An 18,367-nucleotide genomic window follows, 5' to 3' on the forward strand; every position below is an offset into this window, starting at 1 on the left:
TTTTAGATTTTAATTGAACTTAAGTATTTAGAACATCAATAATGTGCCTATTGAGTATATTCAGGAAAATATCTAAGAAGGATATTTTTTTATCGGGCCGAAATCGAAAATGACCGCAATCTAATTTTTCACGAATAGGCTTTGATTTAAAAGGTTCTGACTAATGCCAGATCGATAGTCAAGTTAGGCTGCTATTACATTTTTGCTAAAAATAACTGAACTTGTCAGTTAACCTTGCCCTACAAATATCATAGCGCGTACGATGTCAGTAACTAAAGGCCATGATAAATCAAGGTTTTCCATGTACCACTTATACATATTGACACGTATTTTGAGTTTATTGTACTCTGTGCTAAAGAGGCAAATACGAACAGTCACTGTTTTGTAGCAAATACTATTCAATTTAAATAGAGCTGTAGCTGCTACACGCTACGCTTCTACGATTCGTAGAATTTCGTAGCAGTTTTCGTCCGTTGAGGTCTTGCAAACGAACTTATATTTTCAGTTTGTTTTAATTCTACTATTTTGTGATTGTAATTATTATGTTCGAAACGAACTACATATGAGCAGATAGAGGTAAAAGTAAGGATCACTCACACGGCATATTGGAGGAAACAATAAAGGTTAATAATATCTTCCTTCAGCTTTTAAGTTTTGTCACACTTATTCTTTAACAAATTCGCTCGTCAGTTTGCACACATTTCCCAACAGAAATAAAACGTATTTATTAATAAATAGTCATGATTTTGAAGAGCACTCATAACGGCCCGTGTGCGGTGTGAGTGATCCTAAATAATCGTCATAACTTTGGAACGGGACGTGCAAGGGATTTCTGAATTTGTTAATAGTTTTAACATATTCTTAACAATTTTTCAATACTATAAAAAGAAGTAGAAAGGCTTTATTTTCTGAAATAAACATTTTGACGTTTTCTTAAAGCGTGCGGTAGGTATGAGTGCTCCTATTTATTGACCATAACATTTTTATCTCAGGTTTAACAAATTTTTAAACTTCATCGCAATATTTTAACATATTTTAAGTAAAACTTCCTCGTTTTTTGTTAAGATTGAAGCAAGGATCACTCAATCCACATGCACATGTTTTAGGGCCCTCGCCCACGGCGACTTTTTGTAGCGATGCAGCCGCGCGTTAGTAGCGCGTTGGCATCACTTCTAACGCGCGTCAGTAGCGATGCGCGAAAAAGTTGTCGTGGGCGAGGGCTCTTAGTTTTTTACAACCATATTTATAATCTTATTCATAGTGGTAATAAGTGTATTTTTCCATTGCAGCCACCGAGCTAGATCTGCTGGGCGCACTGTCGCTGCAGAACACGACGCGAGCCGGCGTCAGCGTCGCTCCGGGCATGCAGCCGCAGCGCAACGCATACGCACTAGACGGTGAGTACACAAAGGTTATAGGCTCCTCAAGCGCTTTGGAATAAGGTTCCGTTTACTGTACATTCTCGATGTATGTGAGATAGATTTTGAAACTTAAAAAGAAACTATTTGGAAGAGTTTTTGACCAATTTTGTTTGAAGTCCCGTCAGCGGGCTATAGCATATGAACCTTATAATGTAAGCAGTGTCACAGAATGTCTATTTCTATTGCCTCTCAACACTTAATTGACGTACTTGTTCGGTTTTTTATAGTATTATGATTGGCAACATCTCTGAAACCCATATTTCCTGGGAAAATAGTATCGTGTCACTCAATATGACGAATGGCTGCCTCTCAGAATCTATTTACTAATACGTTTCAATTTACGCATACAGGCAAACCCGTACACCCTGTATATCACAACATGATCACACATTCTTGCAGAAGTGTTCCCGTATCCATGATAATGGATCGTAAACACGAGCCGTCTACGAATGTGCAATCCATTTGAGGTGCAATACCACTCACCAGCTATCCATTAGTGGAGCTGGCCCGAGCCGCGCCTCTTTACATTTTGATGCTCATAATGTCTTATGTGTTCTATTTCACTTAAATATCAGATTGTTGCTATAAAACTGTCGTATAAATGCATGCAGCTTAAGTGCAAGGCAAAATAATGTAACTCGATAGCACTGAAGAAATATTGTCTGAACAAAGTGTGCAAGGCACTGCGAGGAGATAGTGTGACATTTGGCAATCAAAAAGTCACGTGATTCAAAGAAGGTCGTTGACCGGATACAATGAAGAAGGGATGAAGACAGTACAATGGATTCAGAGTAGAAACAGTAGAAATCTTTATTCCATTCGTCATGACATGCATGTTTTTATTTGTGATCTCAGTGAAATGTTTATCATTAAGTTATTCAATCACGAATACGTAATAACTTCTGATGACATATCAAATACAGTTTAATATGATGGTATTAAATACAGTATGCATGTTCATTGTAACTAGAATGAAATATTTAATTTAAATCATCATAAACCAAAAATGAAAATATTATTAAAAGAAGAATGCGAGGGTTCCAATCCAACGTCTCGTGTTCAAAATCAGTGTTCTTTATGGAGTCGATTGTGTGTAGTTCCGAAGGCTTCCCGAGGGGAGCGGTCCATTGTACTTCCCTGCTTTTTGGCATTTGCAATTTACCATTGTTACGAGAAGACGTTGTGGCCGAAGGAAATTGATAAAGCGCATCAATAGCAAGGGTGTTGTTGCCGAGGGTGGCGAATGCCGCGTCAATATGGTTTTGTTGTGCAATAACAATTATGGACTTGAAAAGGAAGGGGAATCTGCAATTTTAATCAAAACATGTAACAAGAACAAGTGAGTATAAAAAAAACAGTTATTACTACAACCCTGTATTAAAATTGTAAGTTTAATTCCGCCGGTGAAAAGCAAACAATTTTATTTTAACTAGGGCAGGGTGGCTGTTAAATAACTAAGCTGAGTTGCGCAACCCGGCTGGTAATGGCATATGAAAAGCAAATAGACATTGGCACATGGCTCATGCTATGAATTGGCTTTAATCCGCACTAGCCAGTGTTAATCCCGCCCGCCCAGCGTATTTGAGAGGAGCGCGGAAATTGATTGTAATCCCGGGGCGACACTCGAAGCCGCGGGCGGGGCTAAGCCGACGGCAAACAGCCGATAACTGCGGATCGAGTCCGCGGGGAATGCACAACCGGCAATTTGTGACAGCTTTTGGGGTTTTATGTCAACCTCAAACTGGCCGAATATATTTTTTGGTTAAAGATATTTAGCTATTTCTCAAAAAGATTTACAATGCAATCACTTACAGAGAAACATTAATTCGTCTTAATATTAAACATTACAAAAACGATTTGCGTATTTTAAAAATAAATATTAAAAAAATAGAAAAGAAAAACAAATGCGGGTACTTAATACAATATCAAACGATAAATAACATAACGCTAGTTTTGTTACGAGTATAATTAATTTGTTCCATCATTTAAAATATCTGACTAACGGAGCATAGTCGTTAATTTTATTATCTCTATAGGGTAAAAAATATATGAAGCCAAAAAAGATAAGATGAAAGAGTAGCAAATTAGTGTCAGCTTTCCCCAAAAGGCCATAATGAAGTGACTCTACATTACAGACCAGTGCAGATGTGCGAAAACTATTACGGCGTGGATAATGGAGGGATACGCGATAATATCTATAAATAGTTTAGTTGCAATTTCGCAGGCCGTCGATTAGGGGACCTGTTCCATGCGGAACGTAATCCCCTATTAGACGAGTGGTAATTGCCGAGGGTGGGCCGGAGACACATTGTCTCAGGTTCGAGTGTCACCCGCCGGGCATTGTGTCCGGCAGAGTGGGCCGCTCTGACAGCGACATCTAGGGCGGAAGCTCTGCTGAACCCGCTTTAGACTTTTGTTTCGATGTCGAAAGAGTTTCATTTCATGCATTTCATGAAATCGGAATGACATTTAAAGCTTAAACTTTCAATATTGAACATAAAATGTGTTCTTATTTTAGATTTTACTGTAGTTTTATTTTATCTGAACCGTTATAGCGTATTTTACAGTCTGATTTTAATGGCCAACTTAAAATAACTTTTCTACTTAGTTATAACTTAAATACGTAGCTTGCAATGTTGCGACAGATTTGTGAAGACAAATGGCAATAATCACAAACAGATCTTGCGTTTGACACCCGAGTAGACAAGCGTTAACCATCGCGCACTGTCTGTGACATTAACCCTCGCTCGCATAACTTTGTCGCCGCCTAATAGCGTGACATCAATCGGGCGAGTGGAAACCGGCTGGCATTAACACCACCCGCTATATTTTGTTAATGCGCGACTCTGTTTGTGTAGGCATTGTTCGAGACAGCTTGCACTCTATGACGGACAGGCGAATATACGCAAGGCTCTGGAGTATAAACTGTCCCAGTGTAAATAAAGCAAAACAAACTAACGTGACTGCGATGCTCGCTCCACATCAACTTTGCTTTTATAAGCTGAAATTGCGGTGAAAGGTAGTTAATAATATATACTTTTTAACTTCTGTAACCGGTGTTTGAAAATAGCATGCAATGCTTGTTATTATTATTGTGTCTGGGACGTAACGAGCGGCGTGTCGTGTAGCTTGACAACTATGTTATTAATTCAGTTCATGACTTTCATAAGGTTAAAAATTGCCGTGGAAATGTACAAATTGTTTATTTTTGTCTTTTATTGTTTCCATTCTTCGACATTGACATGGATTAATGTCTGATGAAAAGTCTCTATATAATTCATGCATTTCATGTTATAATAAGAAACGTCACACGTTTTACAGGTTATAACAGTAAAAATACGTCAGACTATGTAGGTATAATGAATAATTTACCATCATAATCAAAGAAGTAACTACCAAAACACCAATAAAATACTAATTACATACTTATAATAGGTGCTTTTTCTATAAGCTCTGTTCTACTAGTTCAATATAATAACTAGCTTAATTAATTCATCAATCCACCCTGTTCAGTCGCCGGATCGGTCTAGCAGTCCTGAATGGAGTTGTATACCGTCCCGTTCTGGAATCTGTCCACTGGAGTGTTGTAAATCAGTGCTAGCACGGGCCATCGAGCGCGCAGTGATCTGCCCAGTGACGGCGAGTCATGTGGAAAACGCATGCCTATGCCGCTCTATTGAGCTGTCCGGCTGCAGATAGGGGTAACTGATCGGTTGATTTTGCACAGAGTAAAGTTAGAGATAGATTGTCTTTTGTTTCAGTAAGTTTTCCCTAGAATAGTTTTTTGATTTTTAGTTTTCAGTGACTTTTTATCAGATCGCTGGAAAGGGGTGAAGTCTAGGTCACTTTTGATGTAAGGCGTTTAATTGAAGATATTTCAATATTTTATGTAGGTATGTATGCAATGTTGTTCTATATAAGAAATAATCATCTGTACAACAAATGAATGGAATTTTATTAATTTGTCGCCCGCGTGGACCGCTGTTGACTGCAGACATTCAATTTATTATCTGCTTCCACGCATGTAGAAATGACACAACATTAAACCCTCACAACAAATAACAATTTGTTTCTTATTAGAACTGTAACTTGGCTTTGTAAACGTGTCGTGTTATCCACTGATAAACGACCGCCAATAAATATTCACGATGCAATGGGGAGAGTGTTTGAAGCCGGCAAATATCGGATGATGTCGGGGTGATTTAATTAAACCAAAACATTGCAGCGCGATGACAATGTGCGAATGCTCTTTAATCAAAGGTAACTTGAATTCGTAGGGCGCTTTTTAATTTAGTAAAAGCCTTGAGGCGATTCGTGACGGCACCGCCATTAGCGGTGGAAACTATTTCGGGTCGTTATACGTTTTATTTTCATTTATATTGGTGTATTTTTGGATTTTGTAAATTGTTATAACCCGCATTCTTGGAAATGATTAAATTTTTGTCTGCGTTTACGTAGGTAGGTACCAATATTTTATTTGTAGTGACTATGACCAATTCATCAGTTTTATTTCCAAATGTTCGTTGAAGCTAATTAAAAGTTTTTTTTTTTTGAAAAAAAAAATAAAAAAAATGATTTATTCACGCTGGGAAAACCTGAGAAAATCAAATTCAGAGTTTAATACTGGCGCCATTAACTTTTATCCAAAGACACGAGTAATAAAGTGCGCAATAGAATAAGATTGAAGCCGTGGGGCGGGCGCGCTGAATAACTGCATTTGAACGAACTTTTTAGGTTTAAAACTAAAAAATACTCTTTGGTAGGGTTTTTGTAACTGTTTTAAATGATTGCGATGATAAAATGATGATCCTTGTTACCTTTCTGAATACAGAGGTTAAGGACAGCATGTTTTTAAATACCGCACCGCACATAATCACAGATAAAATAAGTTGAAATAGAAAGACTAGGCGCAGACCATCGATTTTTAGTTGGCCGATAGTTGTGCCCGATTTTAAATTGTATGAAGAATCGGCCAAATCAAATCGGTGTAATGTGCGCACTTCCATACATGCCTATACTGATCAAGTGCCCGACTAAACTATCGGCCGACGAAAACTCGATGGTCTGTGCCTAGGCAAAGAATAGGTTAATTTTATCATTTTGTGTAAATTAAAAAAAATAATTACTTGTCGTCTTGTCGGTGTTATTCAATCAAAGATATTTTTTATGCAATTAACCTCAGTATCAGCAATGTTTAGTTCGCATTTCCTTTTCCTAATAGAAATAAATTATTTTTTAAAAGAAGATTTCTTAAACATTGAAAATTCCACTTACTTTAAAGATTTCTCTTCTGGTATTGAGTCATTGCTTATTCTATGGTACACCCCCGCCGAAAACGAAATCGAGCGGAAGGGGCCGCGAGGGAGACGGCGATTTAAATTCAATCGTTTCAAATCTGCAGCCATTTGCGGCTTTTTAGGCTGTAAAAGATCAACTGCGGTTGGATAACAAAAGCCATCGTGGCTTTTGTTCTTTGATTTGAAATATAGAACTTTTCCCTAAGCTTTTCCGTTGGTAACGGAAAAATAATAGCTTTATGAGAGAGATAAATCAAATGCAGAATTTTTAACAGTTAGATTATTATTAAAGATTAGATAGATATATCTATTCTAAAAATTAAATAACTTTTAGAAGAAGACTATAGTAGTCTAGACAAATAATCACTATGTAATCTATTACAAAATCGCAACCAATCGCTAGCTTGTTGTTAGGCGAATCTTTAGTGCAGAGATTAAATTATGCAAGCAAGTGTAATCCGTAGTTCGTAACTCGTAGCAGCGCCGACCGTTACGCTGCTACGACCTAGCTACCGCACCTACGCGCTCACATAAGGTCAACTACGAATGTTTTAGGCTACCTACGTTCGTTAGTAAATGTATGTTCCAGTTTTAAAAAGCATGGAACATGATCAACCTAATATGAACCGATAATAACTAGGTTGGATACTCGATTTCCATTAGTCATACATATTAATAACGGTTATTCTTGGCAGTCATCTTTTATCCAAGAGTTTAGCTGACTGTGATTTCTTAGGCTTTTGCAGTAACCACGTAAATATAATTTTCTCATAAACTTTATATGTAATCAGAAGATAGTCGTTAGATTTGAATAGTTAATTGACACGTGTATATTTTGAGAAGCCTAAATAACACTTGGTTATTTAGCAAAATATTTCTTATTAATATTTTCTTCACTAAACTTGCCTTATTTTATTTATCTTATAAAACAATAATGTAATGCATTCTGTTTTAAATTTTGAGTCAAACCTATAATCTCAAAAGTAAAGGTCATTAAAAGTTATGAGGGATTACAGAAGAACATATTGTCCCCTCGCACGTGGCGAGATGAACTTTGCCACGTGGCGGCCTCTCGCGGAGTGGACTCCAAACGTCAGAAGGGTCCAGCCCTCGGGCCGTTCGTCAAAATCCCGCAGTCGGAAACAACTATTTGTTCGTCATCAATCGCATATGTTATTGTATTTAACAATAGAGAATTCGAATAACGTTATATTAATTTAAATGACAGATTGAGATTTGAGATGCAAAAAAATATGTTGTGAAATAATAATAAGATAACTAAAGCTTTATCGTATGTTATACGAATGGAGTGTATTTTAATAGAATAAATGTCGTAAAACCTAATGGTAGCAAATGTAGCAATACATGTGAATGGCGAGGAATGTAGACAATACTAAAGAAATTCGGATTTTTTTCGTATTCGTCACGTCGCGTCGCTATTGTTTTGAATAAAACGTTCAATCATACAACGTATGTAAATAAATGGAATTCATCTGAAAGTTCGGCGTCTACAAAAGTTTCCCACAGACGAGTCGCAGTTCGTCGACTCCCGCCCACGGTATTCATGCTCTACTAGCGAACACATAACGTACTGTTATTACGCGGGATTGAAGGAAAACAACCGCACCCCAATAAAGGGAGTTTCTCGGAATACTGAGTAAGCTAAAATTACGCAAGCGTCTGGAACTCAACTGAGCTGCCTAACTAACCATCGCGATGTATTCATGCGGGACTGAGAAGATAACTCGCGGAGTGGATTGGAATGTTTATACAGTTACGTTTCATAATCCCGTTTACAAAGGCTCATCATTGTCAAATATGCAAATTCTAACTGAATATTATTCTTACTGACTGACGTGAAAAGCAGCTGCTTTTCATAGAGCTTTCCACGGAGCCCATAAATAATGCATGGCATTCTTCCCTGGCCACGTTTTCTCCGTCTCCCCTCGCCTAAATCATTATTTAATATCAATTAGTTTGCATTGGCGATGCGCAGTTGAGAAGTTGACCGTTTTATGAAGATCTCTTTAGATTTCGCACTTGTATTATTTTGTGAGCCAAAAGAGGTCTGGGGAAACTGGGGCTGGCACCCTCGATTGGGGTCTCGAACGAAGGGAGGATGTTTCATATTTCAGTTATAGTTATTAAAATAATTACTGGATACACATTTCTACATGGATTACAATTTTTTATATTTATAAAATAAAAAAAGCATTCGTATTGATATCACTGTATGCTAATTTGGTTTGCAATTTTATTGAGCAAATCCAATAAAAAATTTATTATATCTCTGAAAAAGTTTTAATATTCCTGAAATTTGGAATTGTGCCGTTATTTATTTAATCGGATCTCGTCCCGCATTGCAGCTAGCTCGATACTGCTGCAACGAGAGAATACCATACAATTGGCAAAGAAATATCCAGGAATAGCACAAAAAACTTTTAGTATTCAGTTTAGAGTTGGAAACTGGGGTATGAAAGTTATAAACTCTTTTCACTATGACTTTTAAGCCACATTTTAGCTTCGGACAAGAATTTTTTTCAAATGCAAAGTTTGTGCTGCTTTAATTGAATCATACATACAGGCCAAGAGCTTCCTCGTTGTGGATAAAAAAAAGGCACTATTTATCTCAAGTTCTACTGGGCCAAATCCAACAAAATCTTTTCTAATTATGGAGTTAAACAGTTTCAATACAGAAAAGAAAATCAGGGCAAAAGAATATGTAAATGTTGAAGACAATAAAACTTAATTTGGCACGAAGCCAATACAGAGGTCGTTACGTATCAGGCCTGATGCACAGGCAGGATAGAACGGCTAACCCAATAACCTTATACTTAAAACTGAGCTCGTAACATTTATGTGAACACGCAGAAGTCAAAAAAATTCCTTGTTGAATAATTTTTATGTTAGTATGTATTACTCAAAGTTGCAATATACGTTTAAATAAAAATGCATTTAGTTTTCCTAAACCAGCCCAAGCAATAACGAACTTTGTGACCCTCATAGGAATAAATTACCGGTTACACTGCATTTGAATTTTGAGAGTATTTGACTATGTCAAGATTTGATTCGACTGTTCTCTTTGAGTAATAGCAAGCACATGGGCTCTACTTGCTGATTTTATCGAAATTTATTGCACCGCAATCCGCTGTATGAAAGGTCAAACGTAACTGGATGTCTAATTGCGGCCTTGGAGAAGCCGGTGGTAAGGAGTTTTGTTTAAATAACCGTTTCCAAATAACTGCCAGCATAATGCATTTGCAGGTTGCTCTACTTTTTCAATCCTGTAATTTATTTTATGATGGTTAAGGTACCTACTTATTTATAGTGAACATCCAACTTCTCCTAACCCCATCATAAATGAGAAAGTTTTCTAACTGTGATTTGGATGCTAGCCTAAGATATCCAAGTTCCACGATTTCATTATTAAGTAACGTCTAGCTTTTTATTTACACATTTTATGTGTTCCAGGCTCCTGGATAGAGATTCATTCCAGTATTGTGAGAGTATCTATTAACTAAAAATATTTTCTGCGACTAAATCAAATAGAGCTGCTCCATAGAACTCCAAGTTCCATTGATTAAAGGTCCTTTAATTATGATGAAGATGATGGTATTGTTTAGCAGCAGAATACGATCACACTCTTCCCGTGCAAAATCTTCCATGTGCATCTAGTAATTTAGATCGTGCTCTTGCAGTAGAAATCCTGCATAAAGGTTGCGGGAAGGCGCTGGATGCAGGCCGCCACCAACCGGCCATTGTGGAAATAATTGGGGGAGGCCTATGTTCAGCAGTGGACGGTCCTATGGCTGAAATTATGATGATGAGATGTAGAAATCCAGTGATTAGATGATGATTGGACGAAGTGAAATCAAATCAAATCATTTATTTGCATTACATGTGTGGTTTGACAGTTGGTAAAAGGTTGGGTTTTGGGTAGTACTCGTACATCACATGCACCCTGTAAGGGCATAGCAAGTATTATGTATAAGTACATAAGTCCTTACTTGGTTGCAGGCGAGACCCGGTCACTGCAGGTAGAGAGCGGCGCGTTCGAGCGAGCCGCGGAACTGCTACGGCGGTCTCCGGAGTTCACGGTGCTGGCTGCTCTGCGCCAGGAGCCCGCCAACTCCGGCACCATCCTGTCCTTCTCGCATGGCTACAACAGGTATGAACGTGTTATGTTTAGCTAGTAAATTGCTTAGTGGACGCAGACAGGCCGCATCTTTATTTGTTGACGGTTGCAATACAGTGAAGGAAAATTTAAAACAGCAACAAAGCCGTCATCCGTCACCAACATAATATAAAGAAACGGTCTGAAAGTAGCCTTATATCAGCAACTTCAATATTTTAAGCTGCGTAATAGTAATCGTAAGATGTTACAAAGTTACTGAATCTGTCGTAGGTGATTACTTTGCAATGACGACATTTCCACGTCATTGCACGTGGGCGGGCCGTTTGCTGGTATCCAAAGGCAATTTTTTCCGTGAAATACAAATCAGTTACAAGTATTATCGATTCTGTGAAATGTTTGTAAAAAAATATTCCGAGAATGTTTGATGACCAAAGGCCTTTAATCTGACATATTTTTTTTTAATAAATAAATCTTTCTCTATGTACGTTGATTTATCAATTAAATGGAGTCACGATTAACAGTGTGGAGTTAGAAAAGGGATGAACACCCGCGTGCAGCGCCTCGGGCGGCGGCGGCGCGCGCGGCGGCGGCGGCACGGTGAGTTCTAGATCTCAACATCGCTGCGCGCGCACGCATCCCGCCCCCCGGCGCATGCGTGCGCGCGCATAGGGGAGAATCATGTATCTTGGAATGTCCTGTGCCTCGGAATGTCCTCCTCAATCCATCCGTTGACCCAATGCGCTCACTGTGTCCTCTGCATGGATGTAATTTACCGCGGGCGGGCCGGCTTGCATGCGCCTCCCGCGTATCCTCTGCCGCCGTTCGTCTTGTGTTCTGTGTCTTGACGTTTTGTGTTTGTATTTGTCCATACGCCCCTCACAATCCGTCTCTCGATGTTCACCTGGATGTTGATGTTTTTCGTGCGCGGTGTCGCGGGCGCGCGACCGCTCGAGGGGACACCGGCGGCCGGTTCGCACTTGCATTCCAAGCGACATGGGAATCCGAATCGTCTCGTATTGTGTCCGAAAATGCACGTGGGGCCTTCCGCGTCGGAGGGAGTCGCTCGCCGCCGTCACATTTTCCCAAAATTCCGTCGGATATCGGACACACGACGAGACGCTCCGCCTCTCCGTAGCGATTTGACACCTTAGCGACTCGGTCGACACGAACGCGATCCGTTCCGAGGTACATGGTCCCCCATTCAGGCCGAGCGATATTGAGATGTAGAGCGAGCCGAGGTCCGCTCGCGGTCGGTCGTCCGTTGATAGGGCGAATATGTGTGTTGTTTGCTTTTTTATGTGTACCTCGGAAGGGTTCGCGAGGGAGAGGTGTTGTCCGCTTCCGATGAGTGTGCACTACACAGTGGTGGTCGCAGGTACCTGGAGGTGCAGTCGAGCGGGCGGCGCGACGAGGTGCGGCTGCACTACGTGGCGGCGGGAGCGAGCGCGGCGCGCGTGGAGACGTTCCCGTTCCGGCTGGCGGACGGCGCGTGGCACCGCCTGGCGCTGGCCGTGTCGGGCGCGCAGGCCACGCTGCTGGTGGACTGCCACCCGCTGTACCGCCGCCTCATCCCGCCGCCCGACCGCAACTTCACGCAGCCACAGCTCGCGCTCTGGGTCGGACAGAGGAACAGCAAGCATTCCCTATTTAAGGTACGAAACCATCAAACAACATTGCAATCTAATTAATAACCATTTTGTTTTTTTGTTTGTTAAACTTACCCAAAACTAGCACTGTCTGAATGGGCGGTGACTACCTGATACAGGTATACTTACTAGGTATGTCACCACAATTTTTGTAAAAGTTGGTTTGTTAACGAATAAAACATTTTTGACCCTCTGGACACGTGGTCCGACTGCTTTGTCCGATTAATCGGACTACGTGAACTTTTTTTTCCTGTTGGTTCGATTAATCGGACTACAAGGAATCGCAATTCCACTTCGTCCGACTAATCGGACTTGAAATAAATTAAGGGTGGTATGCAACAAAATCGATCCATGGAAACTATTTCTCGTGACAATTTCATATTAACTACCAATGCGATGCTCTTTGGTCATAATAATAACAAGAGCTTCCTCGTGAACGGCTTGGCATGGAAAGGTTCACTATTAAATAAATTTATAATAATACATTTAAATCAATATTGATTTGAATAAATACAAATATGTAAAGGTATAAATATTTTTAATTAAAGATTGTTTCATTCAATGTAAAACGACCTCCTTTTAGTTCAACTGAATTGAACTTTCAGGAAAAAAAACCGTAAAGTCTACTTTCTTAAGTAATCTTTCAAGGAAGTTGAAATACACGGATTTTTTTATAAACATTTCCTAAATGTTTATATTATTATAGATAAGTAGGTTATGTAGGTAGGTATTCATTTGTTTTCCAAATTTTCAATAGGGATGTTTCCTGGGTAAAAAGCAAGAGTTTTAATTAGTCCGTCAGTTAGCTTATCAAAAAATACTCGACACCTATTTTTCACTTTTTAAAACTAATGAAAATGTAAAGAGATAAACCGTGCCAAAGTTCTAAAGAAAAGGCCCGTGACGTCAGTGAGTGCGTAAAAGTGCTGCACTTTGTGACGTCACGCGGAACTTCAACGCACTGTAACTTTGTAATTTGTAATTATTTGTTTGATTGGCAATTAAATAATTCAAGTCCAATATTTTTTTATATTAAAATTGACGGACGAAAAAAATTATCAAAAATATTCAATAGATTTATTATAGTTGAATTTTTAGGAAAATATATTCCGTTCATTTCAAATTTCTAGAAAAGTTATTGAAACTATGGATTTTTTTTCCTAAAAGTTCAACTCAGTTAAACTTTGATTTGAACTAAAAGGAATAGGTCTGTTATAGTTTTTCAATCAAGAAAATGCAATTAAACAGTGTTGACTTAATGAAATAATAAATGTATCTTTCTTTATTTCTTTCAAATAGGTTGGGCGGTTAAATGTCGGACCATGTAACCTTAAAAACAGAAAGTCTTAATAGTCCGACTCCTTAATCGAACCAACAGGAAAAAAAAGTTCACGTGGTCCGATTAGTCGGACAAAGCAGTCGGACCACGTGTCCAGAGGGGATTTGATTTCGATATTTAAATAATAATATGTATGTCAAAAAAGTGTTGTAAAAATGTTCAAAAAGGATGAAACACGACAGTTGTTTTGATTCTTCTTTTCATGTTCTATTCCAGGGTACACTTCAAGACGTGAGACTGGTGAGCGGTCCTCACGGATACTTAACACAATGCCCGGGACTGGATTCCGAGTGTCCCACCTGTGGGCAGTTTGCGTTGCTACAAGCAACTGTTCAGGAGCTCACATCGCATATCCATGACCTTTCACTTAAGGTAAATAAAAACCAACACACTTCAGAGAGTTTTCCATCACGGAATCGCCAATAAACCAACACATTTTTACCAACGAGACGGCTTAATTTAATTTTTGTTTTAGTTGATGGGAACAGAAGCGAGACTGGCGCGATTGGAACAATGTGACTGTCAGAAGTCATGTTATTCCAATGGGACAGTCCACGCAGACGGTGCTACATGGCAAAAGGATTGTAATCGATGCTCCTGCGTGGTAAGACTCAATAATACCCGGCCGTTAACCATGCCCTTGATATAACAAACATTAATATATTTTTATATGAAAAAATAAACACTTTCAGCACGGCGAGATAACGTGCAGGCCAGTTGAGTGTGATCGAGCAGAATGTAAAAACCCAGTACTACATCCAGGAGAATGCTGCCCTACTTGTTTAAGTAAGTACAATTACATGTAACTATAACTTTGTGATATAAGTACCTATTTAGATACCTAGTAGTGTAGTACATATTAAGTACATTGCAATTCATTAAATAATACGCAACATAATCTTATCTCTAGCTCTTACGCACCTATCTTTTCAAAAGTTAAATCAATAAAGTGGCATTTAATAAAAACTGTTTTCTATGTTGCCTATTAAAAAGCTGGCCGGTTACACTTAGGTTTTATTCGAATCGATTGCCTTTTGTTTTTACGCCGTGCTAATTTGTTTGTTTTTATTGTAAAGCGTTGTTTTGATGATTTTTTAATCTGATTCAGTTATAATTATGTAAGTAATTATTTATTACAGTGATTTAGTACATAATGTGTGCGTGATTTGAAAGTCAAGTTAAAAATTTCGACTGTTGCAGTTCGTTAATAAATCATAGTTCGGATATATTTACATGGGAGAAAATATTTTTTTTATATTTCCAGGGCATTGTCTGCTGAAAGGGACTTTGTATGAACATGGCGACAGATTCGCGCCGAAAGAGTGTGCGGAGTGCGTGTGCCACGACGGGAACATGCAGTGCACGCGCGTGGACCCCGAGATCGCGTGCCCGCCGCTGCCCTGCGACCCACCTGATCAGTTCACAGTGCCTGGGGAGTGCTGCAAGTTTTGTCCAGGTCAGGTTTATTATTATTAAAATAATAATGTCCAAATAAGCAGTACAATACCATTAAGCATGTAGATGTTAGAAACACAACATGGAATTGTCAAAAAGCTGGGACGAAATCTTTAAACATTTAATTTAGTCCAGGACCATTTTTCTGGTTTCCTTAATATTAATTCCTAATATTATGCTCCATAGCTGTTAAGGTTGATTTTTAAAGTATTATCTAAAATAATAACTTAATTATGTCCTACAGGCGTGGACTACTGCAGCATGGGGCACTCGTGCGACGAGAACGCGACGTGTATGAACCTCAACACCAAGTACACGTGCACGTGCAACCAGGGCTTCCAGGGCGACGGCCTCACTTGTGAAGGTACTTTATTAATTTTTACAATGGTTTTTGACACAGATATGGATAGATGCAGCATGTGTCAAAAATTGTATGAAGCCGAGCGTGCCACTTTTTAAACGTCATTAGTGTCATTTTAGCTAATTTTAGTGATTGCCGCAACGTAAAATCGTAATTCGTAATCGTATCATCGTACTGCATTCGCAAAGTCATCGAAAGAAATCGTGTGACTCGATTCGAAAATTAATTAATTCCGATAAAACTGATATTTTGTTAAATTTATAGCTAGTCTGACTGTGGATTAAAATAATTTTGTAGCGGCAGACGTTATTCTATATTATACATTTTTTTATTAATTTGCAAATAATATTAAAAACAATCCTACTTTATAATTCTTCTACTGCTACTTTATTCTAATTAATTATTTGTTACTTGTGCTGTTATTTACAATTCTCAATCAGTAAATAATTTCTTCTTTCTACCGTGTTCGTACTACTGTCCTCGTAAAATCATCGTAACCGATTATTGCAATCGGATTACATGAACATCACTCGACCATGTATGTCCATTTGGACATATCGGAATGACACGCTTTGAGGTGCAACTTGCTGTATCTACTCTAATCCATATCTGTGATTTTTGATGATTAAAGTTGTGTACCTAAATATAATAAAATAATAAAAATACATTGTTGTGTAATGTTAACGGCTGACACAGCTCATGCATAAAAATGTTTTTTTTTACCAAAACGGTTAAGGCTTGCATCTCATCTGATGAAAAGTGATGATTAGTTGGGCGAAAATGCTGCCTGAAATTTTCAACCACTGAGTGACTGGGTATTTTACCTCCGGCTGCCGAAACACAACAATGCTGATAACATGCATACACAAATAGCTTTTCGCGCTAGTTTCTTCGCGCAAATGTCTTTCGCGCTAGTGTCTTTCGCGTAAAGCTTCAAACACACCAACGCGGCAACGCGTGCAGACTGCTATCGCTAGCGCGATCATAGGCCAATGACAGGTCGCGCGGACTGCCATGGGTCGCGCCGTGATTTCGCCGGCGAGCGATCTGCACGCGTTGGTGTGGTTGAAGCATAAGTGTCCCGATACGGATGGTAGATAGTTAGGCGGACTTAGAACCAGCCCCATCACCAACCGAACCCAGCAGATTCCGTTTTCTCGTGGCTTACTTCGAGTTTGTCTATGTCCTGTTCATTCCAGACGTGGACGAATGCCAAGAGGCGGGTGGGCTGCGCGGCCACCACTGCCACTCCAACACGCGCTGCGTCAACGTGGTCGGCAGCTACGTCTGCCAGTGCCTGCCCGGCTACGCCAGGAAGGACAAGTTCAACTGTGTGGAGGTAATGTTTTTCTGTTTGGCCTGTAACAAATCCTCATAGAGTAAGTTCTCGTAGGTTAAACTAGAGTGGCTCAAAATGACGATACCTACTTCATGTCTGAAATAACAAAGGAAGTAGGACTAGGAACTACATACAAAGTCTGGCCTGAAAATTAGATCCTACTGTTCTGTGACTGTGAAAGCAGATTTCGTTTTCAGGAGTGAAAAATGAGTGTTTCTTAAGAATTTGTCTCTAACAATCTATGAGGGCTATGGTACTATCACTTGCTAGTGGCGAAGACAGTGGTAGGAGGACTTCAGAATCAGATTTGTACTCACCTGGATGGCGCCACTGTAGAGTAGGGTTCGCCAGTTGTGCCAACTGTTAAGTTTAATAAACGATAGCCCTCATTGAGTGCAAGCACCAGTACTTCTGGATAAAGGTAGGAGGTAATCCTACAGGTTGGGAGTTTTCTTTTGATTTTATTAGAAGACGTTACAGAAATTGACCAAGTGCCTCAGATTATTGAGAGGCGTATCAAAAAACTCGCAAGTGGGTCAAGTATTTTCCTTTGTGCAGGTGGACGAGTGCGCGGTGGAGTCGCACGGCTGCCACGCGGCGGCCGAGTGCACCAACACGCCCGGCTCCTACACCTGCCGCTGCCGGGAGGGCTACACCGGCGACGGATACAACTGTGCCCGTAAGTTGCTAAGGGGTTCAAGAACAATGGGTATCCATTTTACCTAATATGGATGGATACTTCAAAATGATATTAGCTAAGTACTTAAGCCTTTTTGATGATGTTTCTATGTAACATGTGGTTGTCGAACCTGTGAAAAAATAGGAAGATGATCAGAAACTGAGAGTAACTCTATCAACAATTAGGTCAACAAAGTTAGCTGTTAAATTGATCGTTTTTCAGGGTTACCAAAAGCTCATAGCAAAAATGGCAGAAATATTTTTGGGACAACCTTTAAGTACCGTCGTTTTCAAGATAGTATACATTTGCAAGAACAAATCAGGTCTCGTGCTAAGTTTAATCCAGCCCCAAACCCGCAGCGATCTGCACTGGCGGCTGCTTAAACGGCGGCGTGTGCGCGGCGCCGGAATCGTGCGCGTGCCCGCGCGGCTTCGCCGCCGCGCCCTGCGTGCAAAAAATCTTGCAACATTTTTGAGACAATCTTTACGTACCGTTGTTTTCAAGATAGTATACATTTGTAAGAACAACCCACCACCATTCATGGCCATGCCAACCTTCCGGTTATAACTGGCCGAATCGCGGGAGATGCGCGCGGAACTGCGTCTGCCGTGGCAGGTTGCACTCTGCCGCGCGCAATGCTTTTGTAAGAACGAATGGCTTTCGTGCTTAGTTTAATCCAGCCCCAAACCCGCAGC

At 39.7% G+C, this 18,367-nt stretch overlaps 2 protein-coding genes across 2 annotated transcripts in view; both read left to right on the forward strand.

Annotated features, from left to right (window-relative positions):
* Positions 1-18,367, forward strand: part of LOC135073114 (THAP domain-containing protein 5-like) — a 205,032-nt gene that overhangs the window by 116,632 nt on the left and 70,033 nt on the right. The window lies entirely within an intron of this gene.
* LOC135073471 (protein kinase C-binding protein NELL1-like) overlaps positions 1-18,367 on the forward strand; it is a 52,025-nt gene that overhangs the window by 24,076 nt on the left and 9,582 nt on the right. The window contains exons 2-11 of the mRNA XM_063967654.1: positions 1,290-1,397; positions 10,736-10,886; positions 12,229-12,505; positions 14,055-14,210; positions 14,314-14,442; positions 14,531-14,624; positions 15,103-15,294; positions 15,538-15,657; positions 16,854-16,993; positions 17,552-17,672. Coding sequence (XP_063823724.1) covers positions 1,290-1,397; positions 10,736-10,886; positions 12,229-12,505; positions 14,055-14,210; positions 14,314-14,442; positions 14,531-14,624; positions 15,103-15,294; positions 15,538-15,657; positions 16,854-16,993; positions 17,552-17,672 — 1,488 coding nt within the window. The remainder of the gene's footprint in view (positions 1-1,289; positions 1,398-10,735; positions 10,887-12,228; positions 12,506-14,054; positions 14,211-14,313; positions 14,443-14,530; positions 14,625-15,102; positions 15,295-15,537; positions 15,658-16,853; positions 16,994-17,551; positions 17,673-18,367) is intronic.

This window comes from Ostrinia nubilalis, chromosome 7 (assembly GCF_963855985.1).
Source record: "Ostrinia nubilalis chromosome 7, ilOstNubi1.1, whole genome shotgun sequence".
Classification (NCBI taxonomy): domain Eukaryota; kingdom Metazoa; phylum Arthropoda; class Insecta; order Lepidoptera; family Crambidae; genus Ostrinia; species Ostrinia nubilalis.